The sequence below is a fragment of the Oncorhynchus mykiss genome, chromosome 27, assembly GCF_057628025.1.
Source record: "Oncorhynchus mykiss isolate SJ-2025 chromosome 27, ASM5762802v1, whole genome shotgun sequence".
NCBI classification, from domain to species: Eukaryota; Metazoa; Chordata; class Actinopteri; order Salmoniformes; family Salmonidae; genus Oncorhynchus; species Oncorhynchus mykiss.
The window spans coordinates 15366649-15386970 of record NC_143048.1 but is presented as its reverse complement, the minus strand read 5'-3'; the positions used below and the strand labels follow the sequence as shown (position 1 = coordinate 15386970).

Here is a 20322-nt window from a genome sequence, read left to right as displayed (position 1 = left end):
TTGTCATGTTGTGTCTTTCTGTCCTTTCCTTTCACCCTGTCTCCCTCTGCTGGTCGTACTAGGTTACCGTTTCTGTCCCTCTTTCCCCCAGCTGTTCCTTGTCTTCTCTGACTACCTCATTCACCCCTTTTCCCACCTGTTCCCTTTTTCCCTCTGATTAGGTCCCTATATCTCTCTCTGTTTCTGCTCCTGTCTTTGTCGGATTCTTGTTTGTGTGTCTCATGCCTGAACCAGACTATCATCGTGTTTGCTGCAACCTTGTCCTGTCCTGTCGGAATCTACCTGTCCATCTGAGCCCACGTGTGTTCATCATTAAAGAAACTCTGTTTGTTAATTCGCTTTTGGGTCCTCATTCACGCACCTGACAAAAGGGGGCAAATCATTTTTCAAGGCACTGTAGGCTATTTATATTAGCATACAAACGTATGAATTTGACCTTATTTCTTTAAGGTATTCTTTTAGTTGTACTGCTAAAATTGATGTAAAGAAGCCACATTTTATATCATTGTGTGAATGTGTCTAAATACCATGTAAGGTTTTAAGTACTGCGTTACAACTAACTCCCCACTAGCCTGTAATTATCTAAATCTTGTGAGAAAATAGAACAATAATTATTGTCATCAACTATACAAACGGAGAGAGGATATTATTTTAGGATCTAATTTTTGTCAATAAAAAAAAAAAAATTGATGGATTTAAACTAACTTCTTAGGCTTGTAGAGACACTAACCAAGCATTAACACAGTGGGTAACATTCAATTATCATACTGTTACAACTGACCCCGTGTTACTTTGTTCCCTTGTGTCCTCATAGATATAGTGCTGTTCAAAATCTCAAGAGTGCGGGAATGGCATTATATTGATATTTCAGTACTGTAGTAGCTTACCTGTTCCACTGTCAGGTTTTTGTCTGAACCTGTCAGGTAAGGTATGAGAAAAGGTTCTAAGGGTTTCACAGTACTGAAGAACCCATAGATACACAACAGAGTGGTGGCATAGCCCCATCCTGTCCTCCACTGCTTTACAGCCTCCATTCTCACAGATCCACAGAGATTGTCACCACACAACTTCAAAACTTTCACCTGCTGAGGTTTTCCTGCTGTACCTGTCCAGATGAGACAGATTTAGCTGTGTTATCTGTCCAGGGTTATCGGCTCCCTACTACAATACTGTAGTAGTAGCATACTAACCTCAGGTTGTTTGTGTAATCGCTGAGCTCCATCTGTCAATCAACAACTTTCTCAAAGGGCACTACTTCTGGTCCACTGACACACATTCCTTCTAGAACTGAGACATGAGTTCATAAATAAATGAAATTAATAAATCATACCTGCATATCAGCTGTACACCTCTTTTTTTGTTTAATTACAGAGTAGTTGGAGTAGGCTAAATCATGCTTATGCAACATGTACCCACTGGACAAAACTTCTTGAATCAATGTCGTTTTCATGTTATTTCAACCACAAAAATCTATGTCATCAAATAAAATTTTATTGGTCGCATACACAAAGTCAGCAACAAACGAAACGTCCTCTCACTGTCAACTGTGTTTATTTTCAGCACACTTAACACTCAAAATCAAAAGTAACAGTCAGTATCTGTTGTGGCCACCAGCTGCATTAAGTACTGCATTGCATCTCACCTCATGGACTGCACCAGATTTGCCAGTTCTTGCTGTGAGATGTTACACTACTCTTCCACCAAGGCACCTGCAAGTTCCCGGATATTTCACACCACCCCAGACCATGACGGATTCTACACCTCCAAATTGATCCTGCTCCAGAGTACAGGCCTCGGTGTAACGCTCAATCCTTTGATGATAAACGCGAATCCGACCATCACCCCTGGTGAGACAAAACCGCGACTTGTCAGTGAAGAGCACTTTTTGCCAGTCCTGTCTGGTCCAGAGACGGTGAGTTTGTGCCCATAGGCGACTTTGCTGCCGGTGATGTCTGGTGAAGACCTGCCTTACAACAGGCCTACAAGCCCACAGTCCAGCCTCTCTCAGCCTATTGCGGACCGTCTGAGCCCTGATGGAGGGATTGTGCGTTCCTGGTGTAACTCGGGCAGTTGTTGTTGCCATCCTGTACCTGTCCCGCAGGTGTGATGTTCGGATGTACTGATCCTGTGCGGGTGTTGTTACACGTGGTCTGCCACTGTGAGGATGATCAGCTGTCCGTCCTGTCTCCCTGTAGCGCTGTCTTAGGCGTCTCACAGTACAGACATTGCAATTTATTGCCCTGGCCACATCTGCAGTCCTCATGCCTCCTTGCAGCATGCCTAAGGCACGTTCACACAGATGAGCAGGGACACTGGGCATCTTTCTTTTGTTGTTTTTCAGAGTCAGTAGAAAGGCCTCTTTGGTGCCCTAAGTTTTCATAACTGTGACCTTAATTGCCTAAGGTCTGTAAGCTGTTAGTGTCTTAGCGACCGTTCCACAGATGCATGTTCATGAATTGTTTATGGTTCATTGAACAAGCATGGGAAAGTGTTTAAAACCTTTACAACCCTTTTGTGTTTAAACCCTTTACAACCCTTTTCTGTGAAGTTATTTGGATTTTTTCGAATTATCTTTAAAAGAGAGGATCCTGAAAAAGGGCCGTTTCTTTTTTTGCTGAGTTTATTTAGCATATGGTATTGCGGGTATAGTGAAATTCTTGTGTTCCTAGCTCCAATGTCAGAGTCCGTAGTATAAATATAAATATAGATGATGGGATATATAGACATTATGGACATAATATGTATATACTATGTAGTATTTCTGTAGAATACTTAGGATAGAATACTATATTTACAGCAATAGTTAATAGGGTAGGCCTTGACTAGAATACAGTATATACATAAAAAAACAGTATTAAAGTAACCAATGTCCCATGGCTATGTACATAGGGCAGCACCCTCTAAGGTGCAGGGTTGGTAGTGGGCTAGTGACAGTGACTAAAGTTCAGGGCAGGGTACTGAGCGGAGGCAGGCTGGTGGCATTGAGATAGAAGCTGTTCTTCAGTCTCTTGGTCCCAACTTTGATCCACCTCCACTGACCTCACCTTCTGGATGGTAGTGGGTGATCAAGCTGTGGCTGAGGTCCTTCATAATCTTCTTGGCCTTCCTGTGACACCCAGTGCTGTAGATGTCCTAATAATCATCCAAGTTTGCCACCTACATTTTTCTAATAGCAGTAATTCACAAACTCACATTGCAAATATGATAAGGCCCCCAGGCCAGAGAAAGAGCCCAGGAACAACTCTCCCCACTAGGCCCAGTCCACTTGGATGAAACACATTCCATTGGCCGTCGCTGCACCTGTATGTCACACACATGATGTGATAAACTTACCATTAAGTACATATTAGTAGTGTGACTGCAGATTGACTGTTGATGATGATTGATTATTAATGCCAGACAAACATCTACAAATACCCAATTGTCATGTGTACTCCAATAGTTGGTGCTTCAATACTCACCAAACCGGCAGGACACAGCTTCCACCCCACCGTTGTAGGTTGTAACTTTCTGGGATGGCTGTATGTGCTCCCACAACATTGCCTCATTGTAGCCACAGGTAGCCAGTACCCACCACACTGACCAGTACAGCAGTGCCCTGGTGGAGTAGCACTGGAGAAAGTCTCTCCAACAGCAGCAGGAAAACTTGGCTGCAGCTCCTAGCCCTCACTGGCCCCTCACTGGACACATCACCTGCACACCTGTCCCCTCCTTCTGGGGTCTGTGGTGGTTCACTTAGACTCTGATGGAAGAACATGCTTCTCTGTGGCATGGGCAGGAAGAGGGAAGTCACCAGGGCAATGGAGATCATCACCAGATTAAGTACCAAGATGTTATTCTTGTAAGACATGAGGCTGAAACAGACCAGCAGCTGTCCCAGCACAGAGCCCACTGTGTAGCCTGGCAGCTGTACACTACGGCAGAAGGATGTAGCCTTGCTGTAGTGTTTCATGTCCACTATGCTGTAGATGTATGAGAAGTAGGCCACCTCACAGGCCGACTTCACGCCATGGAAGAACTGCATCGCCTTAAAGGCTGCCACCACCTGCACCAATAGCATCATCGCCCAGGTTAGGAAGAAGTTGATGCACTGAAACACCACTACGGGCTTGTAGCGCTACCAATCGGTGAGCAGGAAGACTGGCACCATCACAGCTAGGTAGGAGTAGGTCCACACAGGGTAGATCTCGTTGGTCACCTGGGTTAGAGTGCAACACTGCTGTCTGTTTGGGAGGTTGCAACATTCAGATAGAAAATTAATTGATTGATTGTAGCGACCTTAATCCAACATCTAGTGAGCGATGCCGCGACCTCATCAAAAGGTTCAGATCTCTTGCCGTAAAGGCTAAGGTGTTGGGCTGACAGCCACAAGTTCACAAGTTCAAACCCTGGTCCAGATTACTTCCTGACCTCAGTTGCTGCCATCAAAAAATGTGTGGGCAAGTGTGAGCATTTTCTCCTTTGATTGACCTTTTCTTTATCAGGCTGGTAAGTAATACAGTGGTCAATAACATGGTTATATTAAAGATAGTATAAGAGCATGAATACAATGCATTGAAATGTTTGTCCTGAAGCCTACTGTACCTGTTCCACCATCAGGTTTTTGTTTGGACCAGTCAGGTAAGGGTAGATGAAGGGTACAAGAGGTTTCACAGTACCGCAGAACCCATAGATGCACAGCAGAGTGGTGGGCTAGCCCTATCCTGCCCTCCACCGCTTCACAGCCTCCATCCTCACAGATCCACAAACAGCGATAGCCACTATTATCACCCACACACATTTTTATACTTTATACAAAAATCAGGTTTATTGCTTTACCTGCTCAGGTTAGTCTGCAGGTCACCTTTACATGACCCACACTACCCTTAATCCAGCCGGAGTCTAGTCCCCATACGGAAGTCACCTTGGTTTGTTTGTGTAATCACTGAGCTCAGTCTGTCAATCAACAACCTGCTCAATAAATGTATGCAATAACTAAAACATTAGATAAGCATGGCCATGTTAAATTTGCACTATCAATTGAAATCCCTTCTCTTTTGAATGACTTAAAGAGAAGTTGGGACAAAACAATGCATACGCAACATTTTGTTTTATTTTTATTATAAATACAAGTATGTAACACCATGCCATTACATTTTAGGGTGAACCCCTGAAGACGCCTTGCCCCCCTCAGTCTCTGATAGATGACTGCCTGTGGTCAGAACAGAACTGGTCTGAGGAGGGCATCTCCACTTTGGGATCTTCTTTCTGCTCCTGGTCCATTGCCTGTTTAGGGCGGCAGTGGTGTGCACAGGCTGTGTACATCCCTCTGATCAGGAAAAGCACAGATATTGCGGCATAGTAGCTGCCATAGATGATGAACTGGAGAAAGGGAAATTAAACTTTGGTTTTATTAGAGGGGCCAAGAACAGTAACAATGCAGTAATAATTTGCCACCAGGTGTCAACCTCTCTTCACTTTTGATAACTTGTGCAGTGATCAGTTAAAGGATGGGACAATGGCCTGTCTAGCTCTGCATTGTGCAACCATACCTGTGTGATAATGTCTAACCCCAGTGCAGTTTCATCAACAACGATGGCTGTGAGAATGGTCTGCAGCAAGAGGGCGACAAAAGTGTTGACTCCGAACGTTAGAGCAAAGCATGCCATGGAAAGGTTGGATGCAATCTGGAATCTGGAATGACAAAACAGATAACACTATGTACTGAATATTTTCATTATGCATTTCTGATGAATGTCTATGGGACATGCATGGAAGGTATATGAAATAAATATAGCAGAGTTCATTGAAGTATGGCCTACAGAGTATTCACTTACGTAGTGATGGTAATCAGCAGCATGTAGGAGGCCTTGAAGATGACGTAGCCAGCATAGCTTGCCCAAATGTTGCTGGTGAGCCCAATCAGAAACACTGCCCCTGCCCCCACCGCAGAGAACACCCCCAGTGACAGCTCCCCCCAGACATCCCAGGTCACCTTTACATGACCCACACAGAAGGCTGCGGCTGCACCTATAGGACAGGGATGGGATAACAGTGGATGATTTCCTTTTTACATCCTGAGTAAATACTTTTAAACTGTTTAAATACTTGTAAACTGCATCCTTCCTCCCTTCCTTGAAGCAATCACTGATCCAACGCTGTTGGCTGGATTAAAGCATAGGATTCAGTACATGGCTTTCATCAATCAATCAATCAATCAATCAAATGCGTTTACAAAGCACTTTTTACATCAGCAATTGTTACAAAGTGCTTATACATAAACCCAGCCTCAAACCCCCAAAGACCAAGCAATGCAGATGTAGAAGCATGGTGGCTGGGAAAAACTCCCAAAAAGGCCGGAACCTAGGAAGAAACCTAGAGAGGAACCAGGCTCTAGGGGTGGCTACTCGTCTTCTGGCTGTGCCGGGTGGAGATTATAAGAGAACGATCCAGTCATATCAGATCAGTCATTACCCCAAGCAAGGATGGATGCTTCGAATTGGAACAGGACCCTCATCGTATTCCTAGGGGGAGAAGTGTTCCTACCATAATTTATCAAGACAGTATAATGTCTCTATCCCTGAACACATAGGATAGAGGACAGGGGTTTGATTTAATTAAAGGGATACTTCAGGATTTTGACAATGAGGCCCTTGATCTACTGAGAGAGTCAGATTGACTTGTTCCGATACGTCACTATCTCTCAAACCCGAGCTATCAGCAATAATCAGAGAAATCGTTACCCAAGTTATCACCTTAATTGAAGCAATTACTCTTCTCTGCGTGCAGAGCCCAACTTGGACCAAAGCGAAGATGACCATGGAACTACTTTGCCTTAAGCCCATCGAAACACATTACCCATTTAATTGTGAGACCAATATTCAGCTGCGTTCTGGAATTTTATTAGTATATTTTTATTGAGTAATAAAATAAATATTAGCATTGCAACATTTTACCTGAAAAACCCCAAGGCACAGCTACTCCACTGAACACACACACACACACACACACACACACACACACACACACACACACACACACACACACGCACACACACAGTTCTGAGATTGTCTTACCTACTACTGCGCAGATGGCCTCGACCCCTCCATTGTAGACAGAGGAGGTGCTGGAAGGCTCTATGTGGTCCCACATCAGCTGGATGTAGTTGAACACCTGGCCGTAGCCGGCTGTGGCTAGAGCCCACCACAGAGACCAGTAGACCAGCTTCCTAGAGGAGTAGGACTCTCTGAAGCTGCTCCAGAGCAGCCTGCCAGCATAGACCACATTATGCAGGCTACACCAGCCAGTACTACTCCCAGCACCCTGGGTCCTACCCGACCCAGCACCATCCTCTACGGCCTCTTCTGCATCCTGGACCTCCTCCACTGCACTCGCTTCCTCCTCCACCTGGCCCTTGGTTCTCAGGCCCAGGGCAGCCTTCTCCCCCCTGAAGAACATCCCCTGCTGGGGCATGGGTAGCCAGATGGAGATGAGGAACGCAATGCTGAGAATCCCCAGGGAGATAGCATTGAGGTAGAAGTAGTCCAGCCCTGCCAGGGAGACCAGCATCTGGCCTATGGTGGCCCCTAGGGTGGAGCCTGTCAGCATGGCACTGCGGAGGTAGCCGGTGGCCCGCTGGTACCTCTCCGGAGGGATCACACTGTAGATGTAGGAGAAGTAGGCCACCTCCGTGGAGGTCACCACGGCATAGTTGAACTGCAGGAAGGTCATGGCGGTCAGGCCGGGGGCGAAGCAGAGCAGGACATAGTTGGTGACCAGGAAGAGGCCCTGGACCACGATCACCGGCTTGTACCTCAGGAAGTCTGTCAGCAGGAAGACGGGGAAGAGGACGACGAGGTAGGAGTACGTCCAGATGGGGAACAGGTAGTTGGTCACCTGAGGAGGCACAGGGAGAGGAGTTATTCATTTATCACTAGATCTATTCAATATGCACAGGGATACTGAATAGTCCCACCGGTCGTCTATGTGAAGCAAAAAAACTACATAGCCCACTGTATACAGTAACCTGAGGATACACAGTATATACAAAAGTATGTGGACACCTACATGTGGACACCCAAATTAGTGACTTTCAACGTGGCACTATCATAATAGGATGTCACCTTTCCAACAAGTCAGTTCGTCAAATTTCTGCCCTGCTAGAGCTGCCCCGGTCACCTGTAAGTGCTGTTATTGTGAAATGTTTCGGAGCAGCAGCGGCTCCTCCGTGAGGTGGTAGGCCACGCAGGCACACAGAATGGGAACGCCGGGCGCTGAAGCGTGTAGCGCATAAAGATCGTCTGTCCTCAGGTTGCAACACTTACTACTGAGTTCCGAACGGCCTCTAGAAGCAACGTCAGCACGATAACTGTTAGTCGGGAGCTTCATGAAATGGGTTTCCATGTCAGAGCAGCCTAAGATCCCCGTGCACAATGCCAAGCATCGGCTGGAGTGGTGTAAAGCTTGGCGCCATTGGACTTCACCATCTGGCAGTCCGACGGACACATTTAGGTTTGGAGGTTACCAGGAAAACGCTACCTGCCTGAATGCATAGTGCCAACTGTAAAGTTTGGTGGAGGAAGAATAATGCACAAAGTGAGGTCCATACATAAATGGTTTGTCGAGATCGGTGTGGAAGAACTTGACTGGCCTGCACAGAGCAATGACCTCGACCTCATCAAACACATTTGGGATGAATTGGAATTCCGATTGCGAGCCAGGCCTAATCGCCCATCATCAGTGCACAACCTCACTAATGCTCTTGTGGCTGAATGGAAGCAAGTCCCTGCAGCAATGTTCCAACATCTAGAAGAGTGGAGGCTGTTATAGCAGCAAATGGGGGAACAACTTCATATTAATACCCATGATTTTGGAATGAGATGTTTGATGAGTAGGTGTCCACATACCTTTGGTAATGTAGTGTATTTCATTTTCATTTTTATAGTGTGCATCATTTACTTTCTTATCACAAACTTGTTAACAAATCCATTCAAAACTGTTCATGTGTAGCATACAGCTCTCTGCTGCTGGTTACTTTACCACTTCCTCTGAGATGTTCTTGTATGGTCCAATAAGGTAGGGTGTTAGGAAGGGCTCAGCTGGTCTGCAGTTGGCGAAGAACCCATAGAGCGACAAAACGGCTGTGGGAAACACCCAGCCAGTGGACTTCAGCTTGGCCCAGGAACCCATGCTGGTAGGCTACCCCTTATGTCCCCCTCACACGCACTACCTCTGGGTCTGAGTCCTGTGTACAAATGGGATCTGTTGACAGTAGGCAGCAGTAGATCACTTGGCCAAGTCCTTGTCGGGGAAATTTATGAATTTAGTCTGTCTATGAACTACATATGCATAACTGAGAATGCAAGTTTATATGAGGGAGACTTTGAGCTATTGGGAAATAGTCCCACTGATGGTAAAATGAAAGCTTACGTCAGCCTCAGTTATCATGAGTTTTACTAGTCTCTATTGTTGACTTTATGTAGACGTTTTGTGCACAGTTATGGAACAAGTTCTGTCTTTTTTGAACAGGTTAGTTGTGGGTGAGTTGTGTGTTTCAGTCCACATGCATCCTGGCCGAGCTCCAGCTAGTCTGTCGCCGTAACAACGCTTTGTTTACAAGGGATTCTGCCGGAGGAGTGAAATTAAACTCAAACGATTCTTTCTCAGATATTATCCACCAGGTAATGAATATGCTGTTGATGATGCTAAAATACTTGATAATTAAGATACTAACACAGACACTTTAACAGTAGTGCTGTTCTGACCTAGAGCTAACTGGCTAGGCTAGCCCAGAGCCATAACCTTAGGTCTCTGTGCTAGCCAGACCAGTTAGCTGTAACAGCAATTTAATGCATGGCGCACAAGTTGAAGTTACAAGTAGGCCTAAAGCAACTTGTATCTCACAATTGGTCTGGTTTCGAATATTGAATTGATGCCTTTTGTTCACAGGTATCATCCTGGAATATGAAAAAGGAGGAGCTCTGAAGACTAAATTCATTGATTAGTTGGATTTGTCTCCAGTGTGAGTAGACAATAGTACAATTCATGTTTATGAATGAGATGCTGTTTTAGTGATCATGATATGTACAGGGCTGTCAACTTTTGAAGAAAGCTTGGAGTGATATTTGCTATGTGAATTTCATTGCCCTCTGGCACAACTCCTAGAGGGGGGACTGGGGGTCTTCCATCAGGAAAATTGTACTGTTTCATGGCTCATTTCCTGCAATTCTACGTATTTTGACATAGCTTAGGCCTATGACCAAATAAAAAAATAAAAAACACTGGCCAGCTGTATACAGGATGCTTTGAACATTGCTTGAACACTCAAACTTTGACGACTTTGGGGGGGGATGACATTTTTTAGGTGGTTTGACACTTCATTCATTCAGCGATGAAGATGAGATAGAAACAGTGGGAAGTTTGGAAGCACGGATTGATCCCTGTTCTCAGGTAGAAAGTTGTATGCAACACTTGCCGGGGAGTGTTACCACTAGGGCTGTTACGGTGATCGTATTGCCGCCACACCGGCAGTCACGAGTCATGACGGCAGCCAAATTCCATGTGACCGTTTAGTCATGGTAATAGGCTTCTCCAATCTCTGATGCTGCTGACGGTCATTAGTAGCCTACCAAACTTGCTAACTGTCTGGTACTCAGCACTCTATTGTCCCTGTAATCACCATTTCATCAATGCAAATGTTATCGAAAATCTAATCACACTTCATGAGCTCATGTTGCGCAACATTTCTATAGGCTATGCAGTTTTTATTTTATTTATTTCACCTTTATTTAACCAGGTAGGCAAGTTGAGAACAAGTTCTCATTTACAATTGCGACCTGGACAAGATAAAGGAAAGAATGAATGGGGCCATGTATCGTGAGATTTTGAGTGAAAACCTCCTTCCATCAGCAAGGGCATTGAAGATGAAACGTGGCTGGGTCTTTCGGCACGACAATGGTCCCAAACACACCGCCCGGGCAACGAAGGAGTGGCTTCGTAAGAAGCATTTCAAGGTCCTGGAGTGGCCTAGCCAGTCTCCAGATCTCAACCCCATAGAAAATCTTTGGAGGTAGTTGAAAGTCCGTGTTGCCCAGCAACAGCCCCAAAACATCACTGCTCTAGAGGAGATCTGCATGGAGGAATGGGCCAAAATACCAGCAACAGTGTGTGAAAACCTTGTGAAGACTTACAGAAAACGTTTGACCTCTGTCATTGCCAACAAAGGGTATATAACAAAGTATTGAGATAAACTTTTGTTATTGACCAAATACTTATTTTCAACCATAATTTGCAAATAAATTCATTAAACATCCTACAATGTGATTTTCTTGATTTTTTTTTCTCATTTTGTCTGTCATAGTTGAAGTGTACCTATGATGAAAATTACAGGCCTCTCTCATCTTTTTAAGTGGGAGAACGTGCACAATTGGTGGCTGACTAAATACTTTTTTGCCCCACTGTAGGTGGCCATATATGGATGTTAAATTTTACTATATGGGTTGGTTATGTAGGATTCTTCTAACCCATCACTTTCTACTACATATAATTAATAATACAATTAAATTATATCTTTACATTAAAAACCAAAGTCTATCGGAATTCCAGTCATTCCAATAAATGTTATACCCCTTGATCTTCAAGAATAGGACTTGGAAATATGGAAGTATAGATTAGCCAAGTATAGATTAGATTTATTAGCCAGCACAACTGTCTGGTTTATGATTGTGTTGTCATGGAGGACTGACTGGGCTCATTGATTCGAGTTGAAAAATAAATTATGCGCTCATGGAATGGCATTCTTTGCCAAGAGTGTGCATAGCTTTCATCAAGGCAAAGGGTGGCTACTTTGAAGAATCTAAAATCTAAAATATATTTTGATTTGTTGGCTACTACGTGATTCCTTATGTGTCATTTCATAGTTTTGATGTCTTCACTAATATTATTATACAATGTAGAAAATAGTAAAAAATAAAAGCAACCCTTGAATGAGTAGGTGTGTCCAAACTTTTGACTGGTACTGTATGTGTAATGTATAGGTCCAAAAAATAGATGTAGCAACTACAGATTGCCCCTTTAAGTCTATCAAAAGTGTGTAAGTTTGAGCATGTGTTCATTAGACCTATGGATTTATTTATTTTATCAGAATGAATTAGATTGAGCAATAAAAGCCCCACTTTTATTCCACAGGCTGGGATCTGCACTATGCAGCTGTTGCAAGAGCATATTTTTCACTGGCTGTCCACTGGTTTCAAAAACAATGATTGATAGGCAGCTTAAACTTCTTTAATTCAACCATTGATGGGTTCAAATACACATTTAGATTTGTGAACAGACATTCACAACAACCACAATCTGTAAGGAGCAAATAGCTAAATGAGAGAGTAGCAGTGTTATTCACATCAACACGCTAACATTATGTAGATATCAATAATAAGTGATATCTGTATCGCCATAGACTACAACACTACTGTCATTCTTACCTCCAAGCGTTTATTCAAGTTGGATAATCGTTGGAGGTTGACAGTGTTGGGGTTCGTTTCCTCGTTCCTTGTCAATCATTGACTCATTGGTGAAATTAGCATTATGACAATATCTTTAATTAAATCATTCAAAAGCCTTTATTAATGCAATTGCAGACAGAAGTTGACAACAGGAACATAACGCATGTTTCTGAGTAAGTTCTGCAAAATATAAAAGGTCCCAAGTTATTTTATTAACCCTGAAGTCCAGGCCTTGTGATGTCACTGCATACGTCATTACTAATCATTATTAATAAATGTCCACTCCCCAAAGTTGATTTATTGTGGAATGTCTGACTAGTCTCTTATTTCCTACACTCCTATGCAAAGTTCTCAGTCACACAGTTCTCAGAGGGGTCTCTTTATAAGAGGCAGAGAGACTAGAAAACAACTGTGGAACAATACCAAACCTCTATAATTAATATATATATATTGTTAATCTGTAGTCTAGGACCCTATAAATGTAAGGAGGGCGGGGTCTTATAACCCCTCCCCTTCTATTAATACAACATAAGCATAATCAATTATTATAATAAATCAAACATTTGGTACAGCCACTATCATGACCCCTAGGTGAACCCCTGACAACAGCAGTCACACCATTGGTAGATAGCTTGGACTGTAGCCTACAAAAGCATATTCCTGCTCTTTTCCTGCGATCCATCAAACACATTTGGTGTGTCATCATAGTGGTCTCTGACTTGTGGTCAGTCTCGCTCAGGTGAAACAAACTTACATTTGCGCCTTTTTTCAATGCTGATTTGAATGTCATTGAGAAAACAGAGAAGTGTCAAAGATTTTTTTTCGCAAACATCCTTTATGAATTTAGAAGTAATCCTCGAAGTAATCATCTAGTTTTTCAAAAGTATCGGTAATCTGATTATAATATTTCTGCTGGTAACGTAACGGATTACAGTTACCGTTTTTTGTAATCCCTTACATGTAACATGTAATCCGTTACTCCCCCAACCTGAGTATATGTAAAGACAAGATTAAATAAAGAATAGTCTGATGGGTGATGGGCTGCCACGCCCATTGCCTAAAGTCAGCACAACCTGCCCCGGGACGTCTTCCTTGGGGCTCTGAGTACCAGGACCTCCGGGAGGTGTTCAGCAAGACCCGTGCCACTTTGCTTCCCGCCGCACCGACCTTATGACTGCAGGATTGACCTTCTCCCTAGCATGACTCCGCCCCGAGGTTGACTGTACTCTCTGTCGGGACCAGAGACCAAGGCGATGGAGACCTACATTGGGGACTCCCTTGCTGCAGGATTCATCCATCCTTCTTCTTCTCCCGTCCGCGCAGGATTCTTCTTTGTGGAGAAGAAGGACAAGACCTGCGCCCGTGGACCTGCGCCCGTGGATCGACTACCGGGGTCTCAATGACATAACGATTAAGATCCGCTACTCACTACCACTCATCTCCTCGGCCTTCGAGCCGCTCCAGGGGGCCATCGTGTTTTCCAAGCTGGATCTACGGAACGCCTACCACCTGGTGCAGATACGGGAAGGGGACGAGTGGAAGACCGCCTTCAACATGGCCAGTGGTCACTACGAGTATCTGTTCATGCCATTTGGCCTTACCAACGCCCCTGCTGTGTTCCAGGCTCTGGTCAATGATGTTCTACCTAGATGATATCCTCATCTTCTCCCGTTCCACTCAAGAACATGTGCTTCATGACAGATTCTCCAACGCCTCCGGGAGGCTGTTTAAAAAACATGTTTTTATTTTAATTTTAATTGAATATCCAAAAACATACAATATACTTGCAGTGAAGCCGCTCAACAACTACATCATACCAGTCATCCAACAGACTCTCATTCAGAGCGACACACAGAAGCATCCAGGGTCAACGCCCTGCTCAAGGGCACGTCGACAGATCTCCCACAAGGCCCAAAAAAACATGACCCCCCCACAGTTCCCCATAGCTGTCCCTCAACCATCCGAGACCCCTCCCACTGTCACCCTCCCCAAGAAAAAAGAAAGGAAAGAAATAAAATAATAAAAAATACGATGAATTCCATTCCCCACCCCCATTCCCCACTCCCATGCACCAACAACCAAGAAAATGAACTCATGAGTGAAAGAAACAGAAAAAAACAATGCAAAAAAACAAAGAAAATCAAGGACAACTAAAATCATAACAGCAAGGCCAACTGTATATGTTTAAGTTAGTGGTTCAACGGATCTGATTATTTTAGGATCAGCAACAACAAAAAAGAAGGGAGACAAATATAATTTTGCTTTCCATTTATTACTTAAAGACCACTTAAAGCAAGGAACTGTTCAATGTTTAAATAATATCTAAAAATATTCAATAATCAATTGTTAAATTAAAGTGCAATATGAGGCATGATACCTTCTTCCTTTGAACAACAGTGAATGAAAAAATAGCCTATGTCCGTATAAAAAAAGAAAGAAAGCAAAGCAGACCTGAGCTTCTAACTTTAAATTCTATTTAAAAAAGAGGAGGATGTCTACGTTGTCTGGGGAGAGGGTCGACCTCTTTGCAGTCACTATGTCCCCTGCCATGGAGAACACCCTCTCACTTCGTACTGAAGTGCCAGGCACAGCCAGGTAGCATCTTTCCGTTATGGCAATGTGAGGGTATTTACACTCATTGTTTTTCCACCATGTTAGTGGATCACCATCCACTGGAATGCTGCTTGCTGCCTTGTAGGATTCCACATCCTCTTTGATGGTGTTGGCAAACGTCTTGTCTGTGTTCTTGCTCACAAAGGTCTCCCCGAAAAGCTCCTTCATGGCCAAATTATGTTGTGGAGGAGATGCCTCTGAGTCTGCTCTTGTCGGCTCTGTGGCTTGACCTTGCAGAAAAAAATGACTTGATCTATTAATAAACTAACTAATGATTTATTTTCATATTTCATAGAACTATAATTGTGGCAATAATATTTAATAAAAGCCATTCTTTTTTATTCCAAATCAAAAATGGATGATTCTAAGATTAGACTGCAGAATATTTATTATGTAAGTAATTCACTCTTATTTTTGATTTCTTATTTTTTACCTCTACAGTGGCCACAATCTCAGTGGTGAGATCACTGTATGTCCTCCGTGTAGGGCAGGGTCTAGGTGAGACAGGGACTTGAACCTGTGCAGTAGATTTATGAAGGTAGTCCTGTACATTAGGAGGGTATCTGGGGTTCAGGTCCTCTCTAATGGCAGCCTTGACATCTCTAGTGATGGTCCTGTCTTCCTCACTTGGTGCCATGGATTGTAGAATCCTTGTTTTCAGAGGTAGGATCATGGACACAGAGGGTGCTGCTTCAGTGCTCAATAGGGTTGTAACCGTTTTGAGGGGTTTGAGCACCTGGAGGACCTCCTCTGCCACTTTCACTTCATCATCAGACAAGGTGACGATGTCTTAATGTTTTTCCAGGGTCTTGTCTGTCAGTGCAGAGTATACAGCTGCCTGCTGCTTAAGGTAGCTAGGCTGGGTAGCCTAGTGGTTAGAGCGTTGGACGAGTAACCGGAAGGTTGCAAGTTCAAATCCCCGAGCTGACAAGGTACAAATTTGTCGTTCTGCTCCTGAACAGGCAGTTAACCCACTAGACTGTCATTGAAAATAAGAATTTGTTCTTAACTGACTTGCCTAGTTAAATAAACAGCTCTCCAACATGTCATAAGTAGAGTTGTGACATGGTGTATGAGTTTGTGGGTCGGTAGACATCCTCCTCTTTTTTAAATAGAATTTAAAGCTAGGACCATGCCCCAGGAATACCTGACATGATGACTCCTTGCTGTCCCCAGTCCACCTGACTGTGCTGCTGCTTCAGTTTCAACTGTTCTGCCTTATTATTATTCGACCATGCTGGTCATTTATGAACATTTGAACATCTTGACCATGTTCTGTAATAATCTCCACCCGGCACAGCCAGAAGAGGACTGGCCACCCCACATAGCCTGGTTCCTCTCTAGGTTTCTTCCTAGGTTTTGGCCTTTCTAGGGAGTTTTTCCTAGCCACCGTGCTTCTACACCTGCATTGCTTGCTGTTTGGGGTTTTAGGCTGGGTTTCTGTACAGCACTTTGAGATATCAGCTGATGTACGAAGGGCTATATAAATACATTTGATTTGATTTGATTTGATAGCTGTGGCATTTCTTGCTTGGTCTTAACCTGAGCAGCTGTTGTGCTTTGGTGGAGAAAAGAAAACCACCTTCCTGATCCTCCCATCTGGTTCACTGAGATTCCCCTTTGAGATGCTAAATTGATCACATGTGCAAAGCAAGCTATCTGTGGCCCCAGTCCAGCTTCTATCGCTGCATTTACTTGGTTCTTGGCATTATCTGGGGTGGTATTGCTATTAGGCCTCTCTAGCTCCCACTCTGCTACTGCTCCTAGCAGTACTTGCGCCAGATATGTGCCTGTGTGACTCTTATAGAGGGGTCGTGTCTGTAGCACCGGACTTCTCCCACATCTCTGTGGTGTAGTGAGCAGTCACAGTCACGTAGCTTTCCGTTGCCCTGGAGGTCCACCCGAATGTGGTGAGGGCAACAGAGGATGCCTTGGATAATTCGTCGACAATGTTCATAAAGATCAGTCACGATCTTCATACTGAAGTGGGTGCGCCAGGGGATTTCATAGCGTGGCTCAAGCACTTTCACCATAGTTTTAAACCCTTTGTTTTCTACTACAGACTATGGCCTCATGTCTGCAGCGATAAACATCCCAATAGATTTGGTGATGGCTTTAGCCCGGTCTGATTCTGCAGCGAAGGGCTGCTTAAATGTCGCGGTGAGAAGTTGTTGTCTCTTGGCTGAGTTGGCTCCCATCACTGACACACAGGGTGATGACGCTTTAAATGTGTGGCCATGCTCAATGTATTCCATGATAATACGTCTTGTGGCACAATTGTCTTGTGGCATTGTCTTGTGGCACAATGCCTACACACCGTAATGGTCATCATATTTGACAGGAAAGCCAAAATGCTCCAATACATGAGACTTAAGTGAAGCGGGAGGCTTTTCCAGTTCTTCAGCTCCAGTGCAGTATTATCTAACAATTCACAACAATGCTCACAAATCTAAAGGTAAAATAATGGAATTAAGAAATATATAAATATTAGGACGAGCAATGTTGGAGTGGCATTGACTAAAATACAGTAGAATAGAGTACAGTATATACATATGAGATGAGTAAAGCTGTATGTAAACATTATTAAAGTGACTAGTGTTCTATTATTTAAGTGACCAGTGATTCCATGTCTTTGTATATGGGGCAGCAGCCTCTAAGGTGCAGTGTTGAGTAACCGGGTGGTAGCCGGCTAGTGATGCCCATTTAACAGTCTGATAGCCTTGAGATAGAAGCTGTTTGTCAGTCTCTCAGTCCCAGCTTGGATGCACCTATGCACCTTGAAGCAGTAGTGTTCTTGCTGACATGCACAGTAATTACCCTATATTTTAGCCCATTGTTAAGAATGATAATTGTTCCACTGATAATAAAATATCCTGAAGACAAGGTGACATAAAGCTGCTCCTACACCCTAACCAAATTATTTGTATATTTATTTTTCCACTCTAGAATCAAATATGCCCTTTTGGGTTCACAATCTGTTTGACAAAATCATTTTTAAAGTTACAAAAGGTCACCCTACCAAACTTTCCTGCTAAAACATACTGTGTGTCTGACTGTCTGCTGTCTTTTTGTTGTCACAGCCTAAATGCCAAATACCAAACGAGGGGACAAATGCAAGTATGGATTAGATCGACTTTAGTACATACTGTCAAAAGGCTGCATTCTGCAATAGATTCATGGACGGGAGTAACATCAACCACATCTTGTTGACAACAGTTTACATAAAACTGTGCTACCATGCTTCTCTTTTTACAGTTTTATAAACTCAGCGGAGAACGTTCTCTTTCTCCATTCAGCTCCACTCCAATCTTGAGGGGCGTTTCTTTAAAACATGCATCCAATCCCCTTGATCCCTCACATAACTAGACCAATCATACGCTTCAATGTGACGTGGTTCACAGTACTGCGGTTAGACAGGGCAATGATAGATGATCTGCTCGTGATGTTAAATTGTAGGCGCTGATGCTCCGATTTCAAAACGATTTGGAGCACAGTTGAAAAGTTAATGCGATGACTATACAATAGACTAATTAGAGAAATGTAAAAAGTAATGTTCAATGCATGAGATATAAGAAGAGGGTCAAATGCGTGTCTCACGGCCAATGCGTTAGAGTTGGCAGCTCTGTATGTATGCAAGTTATTATATTAGTGCTAGTGTTGTATGATGATGATGGTGAAACAGGTAGAAAAACACACCCACTAGTTCTTCACAGCTTCATCACTGATCCTGCAATACAGTATGACGTCTATTCCCCTATTTTCAATGACCGTGATGTATCACTCTGACACATATCTATCCAGACAGGACAGACACCAAGGAGTTAATATCAGAGATCAGGGAATCGGAGCCACTGATCAAAGTATCACGCATCGAACAAGTCAAACTCTTGATCCTCAGACTGCAGGAGAAACTGGGTCAGCAGGACAACTGCAGGTTCTACCTCTCCAAGGTCAAATACAGTTTCCATCTTTCTGAGCTACCCATTTATTTTCATTAGGCTCTCTTCTTAATGATAATGTCATTGCCTGCCACATTATCATCCACCCTTGTGTGCAAGTGCACACTGGGAAAACGGTGAAGAATTGGGATGCAGCCATAGACAGCCATTAACTGGTATGACCACACTGCCAGTGCATTCTGTAAACAGTACAGCCATCCTGTAATTCCTAATTTAAACCCTAGGTGGCAGCAGGGGGTGGGAATTGTAGAATTCAGGACTCTTCCTCAGCACATCAAAGCCAGACGTATTATGTATGGGTATTACACTGTCAAATGTATAGATGTAAATTGGATTAATGCAGTCAAGTAAACCGCCTCAGAGTAAAAAGAAATGTCCTCCTCCCTTCTCCCTTGCAGGCGCTGCAGTCACACTGTGTGACTGAAGTTTTATAACTGGGGGCTGTGACAGGACATGTAAAATATGGGACACGGCGTCAGGCGAGGGACTGCACACACTGGAGGGCCACAGGTACGTGGTGTACGCCATTGCCTTCAACAACCCCTAGGGGTAACCACCTTCCTGTTAATCTACCCCGGGTATAAAAACACCAGGACCTGTGTTCATAAAGCGTCTCAGAGTGGAAGTGCTGATCTAGCATCAGGTCCCCCCCTGTCCATATAATCTGATTAATTATGATATAAAAGGCTAAACTGATCCTAGATCAGTACTCCGACTGAGACTCTTAGGTCCCAGAGAGCTTTATCCCTATCCTATGTTCCTCCGTTGGGAAAGAGTTGTTGGTGGTCAAAATAAAGTATTTTTCCTATCTCAAATCTTACCTTAATTTCTCCTCTTTAATCCAGGGCCAATATTTCCACTGGGTCCTTTGATAAGACCTGCAGGATGTGGAGAGCCGAGATGGGCAAATGTTTTCACACCTTCCGAGGACACACTGTGGAAATAGTAGGAGGGACTTTCTGAGAGATTGGACTTGTCTTTCAGTATAAATAGGATTGCAGTGAGCTTTGAATCTGATTTTCTATGTGAATGGCAGCTAACACAGTTTTCGGTGCCGACCAGGTATGTTTGGCGTTTAACCAACCTTGGTGGCCATGGGTAGCATGGACACTACGGACAAGCTATGGGACGTCCAGACTGGAGAGGAGGTGGCTACACTGACAGAAATGGTCTCTCTCTCTCTCTCTCTCTCTCTCTCTCTCTCTCTCTCTCTCTCTCTCTCTCTCTCTCCTCTCTCTCTCTCTCTGTCTCTCTCTCTGTCTCTCTCTCTC

The 20322-nt window shown here is 43.8% G+C and overlaps 1 protein-coding gene, 1 long non-coding RNA gene and 1 pseudogene across 2 annotated transcripts; 1 reads left to right on the top strand and 2 right to left on the bottom strand.

Moving 5' to 3' along the window:
• Positions 1 to 3544: 3544 nt before the first annotated feature.
• LOC110507081 (thiamine transporter 2-like) lies at positions 3545 to 4731 on the bottom strand (annotated as a pseudogene).
• A 352-nt stretch (positions 4732 to 5083) lies between these two features.
• Positions 5084 to 9363, bottom strand: LOC110507182 (thiamine transporter 2-like). The gene is made up of 5 exons (XM_021587080.3): positions 9019 to 9363; positions 7056 to 7875; positions 5817 to 6009; positions 5532 to 5673; positions 5084 to 5361 (listed from the first exon to the last, which is right to left on the bottom strand). Exons 1-5 carry the CDS (start codon positions 9166 to 9168, stop codon positions 5170 to 5172), a joined length of 1497 nt encoding a protein of 498 aa, XP_021442755.2. The 5' UTR covers positions 9169 to 9363; the 3' UTR covers positions 5084 to 5169.
• Positions 9364 to 9401: 38 nt separating this feature from the next.
• LOC118936442 (uncharacterized) lies at positions 9402 to 20005 on the top strand. The gene is made up of 4 exons (XR_005039978.2): positions 9402 to 9659; positions 9928 to 10000; positions 19450 to 19561; positions 19897 to 20005. It is a non-coding gene; the product is annotated as an uncharacterized LOC118936442 (long non-coding RNA).
• Positions 20006 to 20322: the final 317 nt, after the last annotated feature.